This window comes from Erythranthe guttata, chromosome 13, assembly GCF_056151865.1.
Source record: "Erythranthe guttata isolate IM_541 chromosome 13, IM_541, whole genome shotgun sequence".
Lineage (NCBI taxonomy): Eukaryota > Viridiplantae > Streptophyta > Magnoliopsida > Lamiales > Phrymaceae > Erythranthe > Erythranthe guttata.
The window spans coordinates 2,948,731-2,962,934 of NC_142545.1; the positions used below are offsets into that span (position 1 = coordinate 2,948,731).

The 14,204-nt window shown below is 30.4% G+C and overlaps 1 protein-coding gene across 1 annotated transcript; it reads right to left on the reverse strand.

The window, feature by feature from the left end:
• Positions 1–1,032: 1,032 nt before the first annotated feature.
• LOC105972081 (wax ester synthase/diacylglycerol acyltransferase 4) lies at positions 1,033–7,786 on the reverse strand. Its single transcript, XM_012997016.2, has 5 exons — positions 7,467–7,786; positions 6,779–7,354; positions 4,437–4,799; positions 2,197–2,334; positions 1,033–1,350 (listed from the first exon to the last, which is right to left on the reverse strand). Exons 1-5 carry the CDS (start codon positions 7,680–7,682, stop codon positions 1,186–1,188), a joined length of 1,458 nt encoding a protein of 485 aa, XP_012852470.2. The 5' UTR covers positions 7,683–7,786; the 3' UTR covers positions 1,033–1,185.
• Between the last annotated feature and the right edge of the window lie 6,418 nt (positions 7,787–14,204).

Consider the following 14,204-nt stretch of genomic DNA (forward strand, 5'->3'; position numbering starts at 1 on the left):
GATTCAACGGGCTTGCACAATCAAATCAACGTGGAGATGGAAATCACGGATCAAATCGACAACTGAGAAAAAATGCAATGTAAGTAATAAACCACCGGAAATGGGAAATATTAAGCTTAACTTTGATGCATCAATCCGGTATGGAGAACTACGGGGGGTGGTAGCTGCGGTGGCAAAGAAACCATGAAGGTCGTTGTTTCGGATGAAAAGTAATAAAGATACATGGCAATCTCAATCCGGTAGAAGGGGAGACACTTGCTGCTCATCATGCCCTTTTGTTTGCTGCCTCGAATGGATGGGAAGATATTATTCTCGAAGGGGACTCGCTCCAAGTTATTCGGGCGCTTCGTTCAAGCTGTGGAGAATTACTATCGTACAGTGCGATTATCGACGAACGTGTGTATTCTCTTAGTGCTTTATCTAATTTTTATTTTTTGTGTGTTAAGAAAACGGGCAACGGCTTGGCCCATACTCCCACCCAATTGCACTGTACTGCTACTTTGGAAGGTCTCGAACTTCCACCGACTTTAACTAATTTAGTCTAATAAGATGATTCTTTTCTCCTAAAAAAAACAAACAAATTATATCACACCACAACTGAGAAAAAATGCAATGTAAGTAATAAACCCCAAAATTAAATTGATAAATGTAACTACTCAACTCCTAAAAATTTGCACTATTTTTTATGTCCTGGGGAGACCCCAAATAAGACCTTGTTTGGACTACAATACATCATGCAATCTCATATACATAGTAAAATTAAGACTAAGTTTATATGTAAAACAAAGGGCAAATTACGAAAAATTCTCCGAGATAATGTCTAATTAATAACTTTTTTTTCTCATATTCGCGTAATTATGAAAATTCCTCTATGTCCAGTGTTTGTGTAATTTTCGTAATTAGATCTTACCTTCGTCGATTTCTCATAATTTATCCTTGAACCAAATTAGAGGGCATAATTCAACAATGCATTTTAAACAGATCTATCTATGAATAAAAAGTTTACAACTCAATAAATGAGGAACCATCCTCTTTAAAAAGAATATTAATTAAAATTAAATAACTAGCAAACACACACTCCATTTAATTTATTTTTATTCCATTACAAAAGCAACAAAACAGAAAATTACTAGGTACGAATAATTATCATAGTATATGAGTTTTTGAGAAGGCATAAATATAATACTATGATTTTGCAGGAGCATCCGAGGTTTGAAGAGCGGCTTTGTAGATAGCCTCGAACGCGTATTCGACGCACGACTTTAACTTGTTTGGATCCATGAAACCTTTCTCCACTGTCATTGCAATTCTTAATTTCCCCACGTAGCTTACGATCGTTACCGATAGGCTCTGAAAATTCAAGAATATCAATTCATTCATCAATAAGCAAATAATTAAATAAATTTATAAGATTTGGAGTCGATTCCAACTACTTTGGAACATCAGTTACGGGTTCTCCAATTCTCCTACAGCTGACTCGAAATAGTGATCAAATAAGGGAGACATCTAAAACAAATACCGTTTCTTTCTCACTTCAATACCACCAACATAAAAAAATAGAAAATAAATAGATAATGACATTAATACCATTAATAAAATCAATACCACACAAATTTTGTATGTAGTATTGATTTTCATTAAAGATAATAATGTCATTACCTATTTATTTTTTATTTTTTACATTGGTGGTATTGAAGTGAGAAAAAAACGGCATTTATTTTAGCATCCCTCAAATAAGTCTTAGATGCAAGATGCATACCACAAATTTGCTACGTCACGAATTTAATTTATTGATCTTTTTTATATTTAGAGTGATATTCAAATATTAAAATAAAATGGTTTCATTATTTAAAATCATTTGTTATACGGCTACTCTTCGTATATCAACATATTCAACTATTTCAAATCTGATCATACTAAGGTGGTGTTTACAAAAGCTTTTACAAACAAATTATCTGGGTTTTTTTTATTCATAATCTATTTTTGATGTTTTCAAAATTAACTTTTGCTTCTCTCGAAATAAACAACTTTAAACTAATTTATAATGCACACATGACCGTGTTTTTTCTCTAATTAAGTTGATTTTTAAATCGAAAACCGAAATCTAAAATCGAAAATTGAAAGCTAAAAATCAAAAATCGAAAACTGAAACCGAAACCAAAACCGAAACCGGTATGAACTTTAATAGGTAAGTACCTGAGGAGGTCCAGCGACAGCAAAGTATAAGCCATTAATAGGTTGATTAGCCAAAGCCATTGGTTCGATTGGACCAATCAAATTCGAAATTGCCATGCTTGTGTTCTTCAGTGTTCCATGTATGTATCGTGATGCTGACTGTACATACATTCACATTATTAAATAGTTTAATTAATTAAGGAGAAAAAGAACACACATATTCTAAAATAAAAGTAAAAATAAAAAATCCTAATAAAATACTTAATGTTCGTATTCTAGATGAACCAATATTCAAAATATTTTTGACATGATATTTTTCTAGGGGTATTCATTCGGTAATACCGTACCGAACTATACTGGAATTCTGGTAATTGAAATTTTGGTACATCGAAAAGTTGTACTGTATACCGAACCGAAGTAGTTCGGTTCGGTACATTTTTCTTACCAAATTAATTCAATTATTTCGGTTGGGTAACGCCGCCACAACTGGAAATATATTTTAATATTTTAATAAATGTAACCAAAATATATTTAAATAATTAATTCTTCAATTTGACATTCCAATTTCAATAATCAGCCCTAAAAGGAAAAAATGTTTATCAATAAATTCCAAAAATTATAAATAATGAAAAAAATTATCAATCTAGAAGTATTTTAGCTTAAAGAATTTATAATAAAAGAAAAAAAGAATTAAAAATATTTGGTATTCGGTACATACGGTATACCAGATATTAGTACCGAATAACAAAATTCCAAGAGACCCTTATCAAATGTCGAATCGAATTTTTAATTTTGTATTTAACACCTATCGAATTTGTGATTCTGTTCATTTTATCTGTTCATTTTATCGGTTGAGTGAACACCCTATATTTTTTTTTAGATCGAAAAGAAAAGGGATAAAAGTTTGATTGATACCTTTTGGGTTTAAATGAAAGTGGAGCCTACTTATTCTCTACCACAGAAAAAATACAGATAGGTGGCGCGTGTACGGTACGACACTATTTAAATTAATTGTTGACTCTATTCATGGGCCGCCGGTTGCCGGTGGCACCACCAATTATTCACAAATCTCCAAACAATTTGATTTCATTGTTCTTATCCTAATTTCCTCCGTTTATAATTTACTCTAATAAAAATTTAATAAATAAATTTTAGATATTATACTAAAATTACTCTTCTAACTACTTCTCTTTTGATTGTTTGTTCTCTTTATTTGTGAGGATTAATATTTATTAACATTTAGGGATAATAAGAGCAAAAAAAAAAAAATTGGTTAAATCCGGTACTACTCTCTTCGTATCTGAATAATTTTCAATTTTCATCTTTGCACAAGTATTAAGAATCTTAATAAATCTGTTAATTTTAGGTAAAACACATTAAAAAGATGAAAAAAATATTTATCATTTAATAATATGATAAGAGAAAATTAAATTAACGTTGAAATAATTAGGTTAAAACAAGAAAACGTGCATCTAATGCAGTATTATAAAATTAAGGTGACAAATATATAGAACAAAAATACTTTTAAGAATCACAATTATTATCAAACAGAGAAGTTATAATATAGAAGAAAAGAAAATAGAATTAAAAAATGCAGTTAAATCATAAATGAATGAGTATTGGATAAGAGTTTATAATTGACAACTGGGATTATTGTATGCTACTTCTCTGGTAACATACACATTTAATACAAAAGTACTGAAGTTTGAAAGTTCATACTTTATGTTATGAAGTGACCTATAGTTTGCTTGTTTATTAAATTCATTCATTCCATTAGAATTTAGGGGGTGTATTTGTAATTGTCAGTACTACAGGAGTTTATAAGTTATTTAGTCTTATTTACGGGAAGTATTTGTAATTTTTTTTTTTTGAGGACGGAAGTATTCGTAATTTACCCTTAAAACAAAGATGTAACCCTCGTTACTAAATTAAATAAAATTCAGATTTTTTAAGTCCGTTTAAATATCTAGGCGTTCTGTATTAATCATCAACCCTCGTTAAGTGAACTTTTCTCCGATTTTATTTTCTAGAGGCAAAATAAAATATTTAAAAAAAATTCTATTTTAACCATTGTTGCATAATTGATGGAGTGTCTATTAAAAAGAGGAAAATTAATTAAATTTAATTTAGTTTTCTTATTTTACTTTTATTATGAAAAGAAATATATAAGGACCACAATTTTTAATTTCGTCTAAAATATATCAAATATAAAATTAAAGACAATTGCAGAGATTTAAATATATGCATTAAATTAATCATACCTCGGGACCTTTGATTTTTCTTATAAGATCAAGGAGTTGACCGGTCAAATAAATGCCAGCTGAGTTTCTTCGTTTCTTGATCGTCCGATGGACTTTCTTAACAAAAATGAGCGGATCCTGTAGCTCCACGTCACTCAATTTAGGTATAGGCACATGCAAGAAGGCGAACCGGTTTCCCCATGGCATCTTTGAACCCGGTTCGACCATCTCACTCACTGATTTATAACCGGCTCCCATGGCGGCTGCCCTAGTGTTTAGCAAAACTAGGGCTGTTGATTTTGCTTCACTTGAAATTTGGCTTGCTTTTTGCATGTATAAACGTGTGCCCAACATAATTATACCCGTAACCACATCATTTATTGTCTGCAAAAAAAAAATAATAATAAAAAAATAATAATAGTATATATATATATATATATATATATATATATATATATATATATATATATATATATATATATATATATATATATATATATAAATTAATTAGTATACATTTTTGTTTATTAACGGTGAAAATAAATACTCCCCCTGTTCCACAATAACGGTCTCTTTTAAAAAATATTTTTGTTCCATATTATCTATCGCTTTAGATTTCCAATACTGCATTAAATGCATTTTTCCTGTTTTAACCTTATTAATGAAACTCTATTCATTAATTTTCTCTTATAAATTATTAAATAATAAATGTTGTTTTAGTCATTTTTATATGATTTTTCTAAAATCAAGATATATTTATTGAATTTCTTAATCTTTGTGAAAATTGAAAAGTGACAATTATTTAGGAACACAGAGAGTATATTGGTATAACGATCTTCGAGTAAGCATATGAACAAAGTTATATACTCCATATGTTTCAAAATAAGATAAGTGTCTAAGGTAAATGCGAACAGATTAAAAAATATTATAAATAGCCTTGTTTTTAATGGCAGAAAACCTTAAATTGCCCTTACAAACTCTGAAGAAATATAAATTAGTGGTGCAAATTAAATTAATTAGATAGGGTAAAGTTGGTAAAAATAAAATAATCAATATTATCTTGATTTTGAAAGTAGTACTTCTAAAGTGATATTTAATATGAGAAGAAAATATGGCCTATTTTGACACGGAGGGGGTACTGAAATTAATTCAATTTATCTCACCTAATTAATATTTAATTCTCATAAATAAATAAATAAACATTTAGACATTCTATGTTGTAATTATGTTTTTTGAAATAAAGTTTGAAAGAAAAGGAAAAAAAAAAAAGAGATGAGAATTAAAAAGAAAAAGAAAACGTGGGGAAAAGCGGAAATTAAAAAACCATGCAGGAGTTAGGTGTGAAATATAAATATAAATTGAACACCTTAATGCAGCAATGTGCATTTATTGTGTATATATATATATATATATATATATATATATATATATATATATATATGGAGTATAAGATAAAATTGACTTTTCTAATTTTTAAATCATATTGGGTAATTTAAGAAAAAAATCAACTTTTCAGCTGCAAATCTTAAATTAAGATACTTTTAGTATTCATATGTAAAAGTAATAAGTAACATCTTACTTTATATAGTTGACATGCATAAAAAGAAAAAAAAAAACGTTTTTCAAAATATATTTATCCATATTCAATTTCATGACACAAAACATGCATTTAATTCGGGTGACAATATTAACCCGCCCCGATGGATACATGCCCCGCACCTGCTACCATCATATTCATTAGTAAATGAGCCAAGTACATATATTAGAATTCAGATTCTAAGGCCTCGTCTGTTTGTCAAGATAAAATTAGTTAATATAAAAGATTAAATTTCAAGAATATAATATTAAAGATGTGCATTTATCAGATAAATCGTCTTGATTGAAGCTTTTCAAGAATATAATATTGAATCAATAAATTGAATACATTTTATTCATATTTGTTGTGCCGGCCTAATTTAAGAACAATTCTATCAACTTTAATTTAGAAAATAAATACAGTAAAATCTCGATAAATTAATAACATCGCTTAAATAATACTTTCTTCTGGTCCCGACTCGGTAAAAACCTAATTCGATAATTTGATATTTTGTTAAATTAATAAAATTTTATTAGTCTCCACTCTATTAGTTTATAGAGGATTGACTGTATTATAATATGTGAAAATTGTTTGTTAATTAAAAGAAATATTCTAAGGGATATATAATTATCTTTGTATTTGAATTCTTTTATTAAATAATATATCAAATTACTAAATACTCTTAGAAAATTCTAAAAATAATAATTGCACTTTAATGTGTGTGTGTGTGAGAGAGAGAGAGAGAGAGAGAGAGAGAGAGAGGAGAGAGAGAGGAATAAAGATTTACCACATTAAGCTTTGTTTTAATCTGCTTGATCTGATCAATGGAGAAGGTGGTGGTAGAGGTGACGATCGGCCGGAACTCCACCCCATCCTCGCCAGACCTGATCGGAGATTCATCATCCTCAATCAAACTGCTCTTCAAAACACTCCACCCAAAATCACAACCCGTGTGAACCATCCCTTTCAAAAACCCACGAACACGTCGCAAAACCGAACAACAACCACCACCGCCGCCGCCGACGCAGGATTTTCCGGCGGGAAACGTAAGCGGAACCGAAGGGTCGTCGAGCCTCTGCAGGCAAGACAAAAGCGCACCCATCAAAGAGTAGCCGTCGCCCAGAGAGTGGTGCAGCTTGAACACCACACTCTCCGCCGCGGTCCTCGTGCGGTGCTTCACCATGTGTATTTCCCACAGCGGCCGGTCCGGCGGGAGCTCCTCCGCCGCCATCCCGGACAAATACTCCCCGAAAAACTCGTCGTGGTAGCCCGTCTCCGTCGCCGGAAAAACAGGCACGTGGATGTGGTCGTCAACATTCACCTCAACTCTCTTCCATTTCTTCTCCCCATTTCCGCCCGCCACCTGTTTGTTAAAATTCCGCAGAGAGAGAAAAAAAAAAGTCAGCATTTTTAGATATATGTTCAGTTTATCAAAAAACAAAAGTACGTACGTGAAATAAATAGTTAATTATCACCATGATAGAAGAAAAACGTGGATTGATAGGCAAGAAAACTTCTTTCACGAGTTTAATAGCTATGGAATCTTCCATTGGATGCTCTAATTCAAGAACCGCGAGAATTGTGAGCGATAACGCCGAGCTTTTCAAGTACTGCGCGCTCGGGCTCATCGGCTCCAGCGGCACTTGTTCCTCCATGTCGACATATTTCATCTTGCTCTTCTTCTTCATCATCGTCTTTTTTTTTATTTTTGAGTTACTATATGTAATATTAGCTCTAGTACTACTATATATATGCACCGATGACTGATGAGACACGAGTGTTATATATAAAACGCGTATTAGGTGTGTGTTGTATATTCTCATTTCGTCTGGTAAACTTTTTAGGGAAATTAATTACCTAAAAGCCCCTAGGTCTGGGTCTTTGAGAAGCTACACCGAGTCATACACATCAGGTAATTTACTGTCAGTGACAGCACAATTACGGTCAACGTTTAGCGGTGGACGTAAAGAAAAAAAAAAAAAAAACCTTACAAAAACACTAAAAAAAGTCAACGCCGGAGACCGCCGGAAACTGGCGAAAAAATTCGAAAGAAAGGAAAAGGAAAAAAAAAAGTCAACGCCCAAGACCGGCGTTGACCGCTGGTCAACGCCGGAAACCGGCGAAAAAATTCGAAAGAAAAATAAAATTGAAAAGTCAACGCCGGAGACCGGCGTTGAACGCCGGTCAGCGCCGGAATCCGGCGGCAAAAAAATTATGTTTGAAAAAAAAAATTTGAAATTTTTTTTTTGGTCAAAATTGAATAATTTGTGAAATTTGGGGTTAAATTGAGATTAAATTAAGTTAATGATGAAATTGGAGCATATTAAAGTACGCTCCAAAAAGAAGTCAAAATTGAATTTTTGTGGTCAAAATTGGATTTTTGTGGACAAAATTGATTAAATTGGTGTTACAATTAAGAATTGGGTATAAAAGGGTTGACGGTAATATTGGCATATACATGAATGTTTCCTTTATTTATAATAAATATTAAAGGAATGGGCTTATTGGTGAAAGAGATATAGCCCCTAGACCTAAAATAATAAAGATGCTTGGTTGGGGACTTATGCACAAAAACACCAATTTTTAATTACACTATTTTCTATCTGAAAATATCAGAATTTAGAACTGTATTTTTTATTTCTATGTACAAAGTTTCGATTTTTTCCGAATTTAATTGGAGTGGAATAAGAATTGTATGTAAAATTATCGGAAAATTTTGAGTTTTGATACGATTTTAGTACCGAATATTGTTATTGTTTTTTGAAATATATAATATAATTTTTTGATGTATTATGTAAGTCCACAACATTAACTTATGTTATATTTATATAAAAATATAAATACCAGATGATCAACTAAACTAAAACTTTAGAAAATATTAATTGGTATCATAAATTTTTTGTTGCATTTTTCCTTATCAGAAAATCTTTGTTTCAATTTGTTGCTCTTACATGTGGTTTTATTTATTGTTTTCTGTCGAACTCTTTTGGATTTTCTTACATTTTCCTACAAAAATTCGAAAAAAGATAAGAGTGTGAAAGTTACCATTTTATCTGAATTTGGAACAAGAGGTTTATAAACTAATGCAATTTCCAAAATTCTGCTGATTCGAAAGCATTCTGAAATTGAAATGAATTTTTTCATTTTTTTAAAATGATTTAAAAAAAATTGGAATCCATTTTTTAATTCCACTTTTGAAAAGTTTCCGGAAAAAATCATTTCAATCTATCCCGTCCGACTTCCGATTCAGCCCCAGATACAAGACTTGGATAATTTTTTGTACGAGACGTAGACATAGTGGAGGTAGAATTTTGGGCATCTTTTAAAATTTGTAAATTTGTTTGACCGACTTAATATTTTGTCATAGTTGTTATTTATTTTTGCGCGAATGGCAAAAAGGCCCATCACATGGGACTTAAATCCATTTTAGTCCACAACAAAAAAGTCTCTCAATTAAACTTATCCCCATGTTTTTAGTCCAAAATACCCTCCATAATATAATTCTTATCAATTCCATCCATTATGCCCTAACTTCCTTAATATTACACATTGACCCCGGATTTAAACAAATATATCACATTAACCCCCCAATTTTTTTTTTTCAGAAAATAATTTTTTTTTCCGGCCAGATTCCGGCATTCATTTTTTTTTTTTTTTGAAATTTTTTTTTTCCCTAAATTTTTTTTCCGGCCAGTCAACCACCGTTGACCGCCGGTCTCCGGTGTTGACTTTTTTTTTTTTTTGAATTTGTTCTTTGTAGGAAAAAAATATTTTAATTAATATTACTGTCTTGGCTACTAAATTACTGTCTCAGACAGTAATATTACTGTTTGGGACAGTAATATTATGAATATTATTTTTCCGAACAATAATATTATTAATATTACTGTGTAAGACAGTTAAATTACTGTTAGAGACACTAATTTAGCAGCCAAGGCAGTAATATTAATTAAAATATTTTTTTTGTAAGAATGTTTTTTAAAAAAAAATCAATTAACAGTTAAATTACTGTCTCCGACAGTTAAATAACTGCTGGAGACAGTAATTTAGCAACGAATACAGTAATATTAATTAAAAAATATTTTTTTTTAAGAATAAAAAAGTCAATTAACAGTTAAATTACTGTCTCCGACAGTTAAATAACTGTTGGGGACAATAATTTAGCAACGAATACAGTAATATTAATTAAAATATTTTTGAAGAAAAAAAAAAGTCAATTAACAGTTAAATTACTGTCTCCGACAGTTAAATAACTGCCGGAGACAATAATTTAGCAGCCAAGACAGTAATATTAATTAAAATATTTTTTTAAGAAAAAACAAAATTATATATATATAAAAAAAAAGTCAACGCCGGAGACCCGGCGGTCAACGACAGTTGACTGGCCGGAAAAAAATTTCAGGGAAAAAAAATTTGAAAAAAAAAAAAAAAAAATCAACGCCGGAGACCTGTGGTCAACGCCGGTCAACGGCAGCGGAGGGCGGTCTCCGGTGGTGACGGGTCAAAATTGGGGTCAAAATTAAAATTATGGTTAAAATTGGTCAATTGATGAAATTGGGGTGTAAATCATGAAATTGGAGTTGAATTGAGTTTCAATGAATTGGGGGTAATTTTGGTATATATAAAGGGATTTTCCTTATTTGCAAATAAGTTTGAATGGGATTTATTTGAAAAACAAAAAAGTTGGATGTCCCTCTTTTAATTAAGTGCCCTTGTCATGGATCTATTTGCCATTTACCCTTAATTTTTGACCAATTTAATCTATTTTTGTCGATTTGTTATATTTTCGCACCATTTTGCCATATTGTAATTTACCATATGTAACAGTTACACATCCCGTCATCGTTCTTTAAAAAAATCAGTTACCCCTCAATTTAAAAGTCAACCTGTGACGACTTTCGATATTATTAGTATATTTCAACTTTCAAGTCATAATTTATATATAAAACCATTATAACTTTTTTTTTTTCTTGATTATCAAAATGTCTTAAAAGGTATTTAAAATATTTTTCCCCTGTTTTTTGTTGGATATTTTCAAATGGAATTAATTTGTGTCTGACCAACGTTATTAAAATCGGATCGGACATTGAACTAGACAACTAACTGGGTCACGGTTGACCCGGTTCAACCGGTTGGATTCGACTTTTTAATTTTTATATTTTAATTATTTATATATATATTTTTAACTTGATTATTGAATAAAAATACATTTATCAAAAGACATTTTTTTCATTGTTAAAACCAAATTTAAAATTATAATTCAATTATCTAACCCTCCACCATAAAATTAAAAAAAAAATATATATATATACACTTTTCCCCATTTTCAAATTTCTAGTCGAACCGGGCGGATTTTCCGATTCTTGACAACTCACTACGATTGTTCATTTTCACTGTGTTGGATCATGAATTGGACCAGACAGAATACCAGTTCCTAGTTGAACCAGTTCGACTGGTCGGTCAAGTCCGGTTTTAATAACATTCTCAACTAGAATTTCGAATATTCCATATACCAAAACAATAGTCTTTTCAAAATAGTCTACTGAGGATGAAGTTCAACTTTTTTTTTTGATAAGTAAAGTTGGCTTAATTCCACTTAACACCCTTGAAATGGACCCTGGCACTTCGTATCCTTGAAAAATAATAATAGCACTTTGCACTCTCAAAACACAATAAATTATTCACAATACACCTTTAATTGAATAATAAAAGGTAATTCATTTTTTTATTGATTTTTTTTTTCCGGGTTCAAAATAACAATTAAATTGTTATTTTCTTCAATCTCCAACCTTATTTCAAGTGCACAAAGTGCGAACGATAAAAATCACACTGGATAGATAATTGAAAAAAAAAATTCTTACAAAATAAAATCAAATAAACTTTTATCACTAAATTATTCGATTGATAGATCTTTAACTGTAATTCGTTGAAATATTAGGTAGAAATATTTGGAAGAAAATAAGATTTTCAGATAACTTGATAACAAAATAGTTGAAAGATTTTTTGTTGTCGTAAAATATTTTTTTCTGATAATACCATTCAAAATATAAAATTATCTGTATTAGCTTTAAAAAGTTATGTGGAGTGCATTATGTATGATATATTGTGTTTCGAGGGTGCAAAGTGCTAAAATGATATATTTTAAGGGTGCAAAGTGGGACTAAAGGGTGTTTGGCTAAGCTTATGTTAAACAGCTGATAAGATCTTACGTCTCATAAGATGTTTTAAGAGCTGATAAGCTGTTATATCTTATTTTTAGGATTAATTTTTGGAGTGTTTGGATAACGAGCTTATTTTCTATTTTTACTTATTATAAGATCTTAAATAAAATGGATAGAGGTATTTTTTAAAAATTATAAGATCTTAAATACCACACACTTTAAAAGAGCTTATAAGCTCTAAAACATCCTATAAGCTCTTTTTAACATCTTATAAGCTTAACCAAACACCCTCTAAGCCAATAATGTTCAACTATTGATGTGTGCAAATATAACATAAAATGGAAATTGTATATGTGGCAATTAAATTTTTTATTTATTTATTTATGGAACAATTACTATGTGGCAATTAATTGCTGCAATAAAAACAGAATTGCAGAAGGTTTCCTACACGTGAAATATGGGCCAGCAAAAATGAAAATATGACAGGGTAACCACTGGCATAATTATGTGTCTTAAATTGGATCTAACTAAATAATTTAATTTCAGGTCCATCTTTCTCCGTACTATAAACATTCGATGCAATTATATTATAATTGAGGGATCCAAAAATAGTAAAAAGAAATTAAAAAAAGACATATTACTCTTTAGATAGCAAGTTCTATGTTTTAAAAGCAATATTAATTACCGATACGACATAGACTCGAATAAATCAAGAAACGTATTACGTTACACTTAGACCGACTCGATCGGGAGGTGCAACACATAATTAGAAAACGAGGCCCTTGTTTATGGCATTATTGTAATTGCAAAATTATGAATTAAATTTTGAAAAAAAAAGCTTATTTATGTTGTTTTGGGGAGATTTATTTGGGTTGAATTAATATAAGTTGATTTGATTTGGATTTATGGATTTCTGGATCAACAAAAAGTAATCTAGTTAGAGATCTGGAAGCTCTTTTATATATATATATATATATATATATATATATATATATATATATATATATATATATAATTCTAATGTAACTCTTAACACATGACACAAGCACGTTACTGTGTACGTATACCAATAGATTGAGACATATTCTAGGTGTTGAAAGGCAAGTAAGCGACAAATGACAGTCAATTGATTTAAGGGGTTCCTTGAGGAAACCCCTTATAACTTTTTATTAACGTGGAGAGATCATTTTTCTTTATTTGAGAAAAGTCTCTATCCATCTTTCAGGTAAATCGGCTAAGAAGCAGTCGACTAAGGAAATTCTTTAATTTTTTTAAGTTTTTAAATGTTTTTGTTTTTTAATTTTTTTCTTTTTATATCAGTTATATTAATCGACTAGGATGAAGCATAGTCGATTAAGAATCTGCTACTAAAAATAACAAATCACAACTATAAAAAAATGCAAAATTAACTATATTTTACAAAAACAAAAAATATACAAACATTATAATTGGTATATACAGTTGGAATCAATAAACAAAAAATCAAAAATAAAATAAAAATTGTAGTCGATCAACTTTAATCGACTTACAGAGCATAGTCGATTAACTTAATCGACTATTGAACATGTACATAGTCGATTAAGATTTCAGTAGCGCGAATTTCTCTACACGCGCCGTCCTCCGCCCGATCTACAAAAAAACCCTAAATCTGCCTCACCAACGTCACCACACCGCCGCACCACACTATTCAACCAATCCATAACAAGAATAAAATAAATCAAATAAATAATTCATACAAAAAAACACAAATTAACATTTCAATGTCCACAAAAAAAAAAAAAAAATAGGAACGATTCAAAGGTATTTGTCAACCATTGTTGGTCACTCCATAAACAATTTCCGAGCACATGACAAATCAACACTAAAAAAATAATAAAAGTAAAAAAAAAAAATATACATTCATCAACAATTTCCGTTGATTCTCGTCCGACGACGAGTGCTTCCTCTTCTTTCTCAACAGTCTGTTCGTTCTTCCTTCACACGCCGACGGGGTGGAATATGCTGTTGAGAAAGAAGAATGTTTCTCCTCCACACGCCGACGACGAGTGCTTC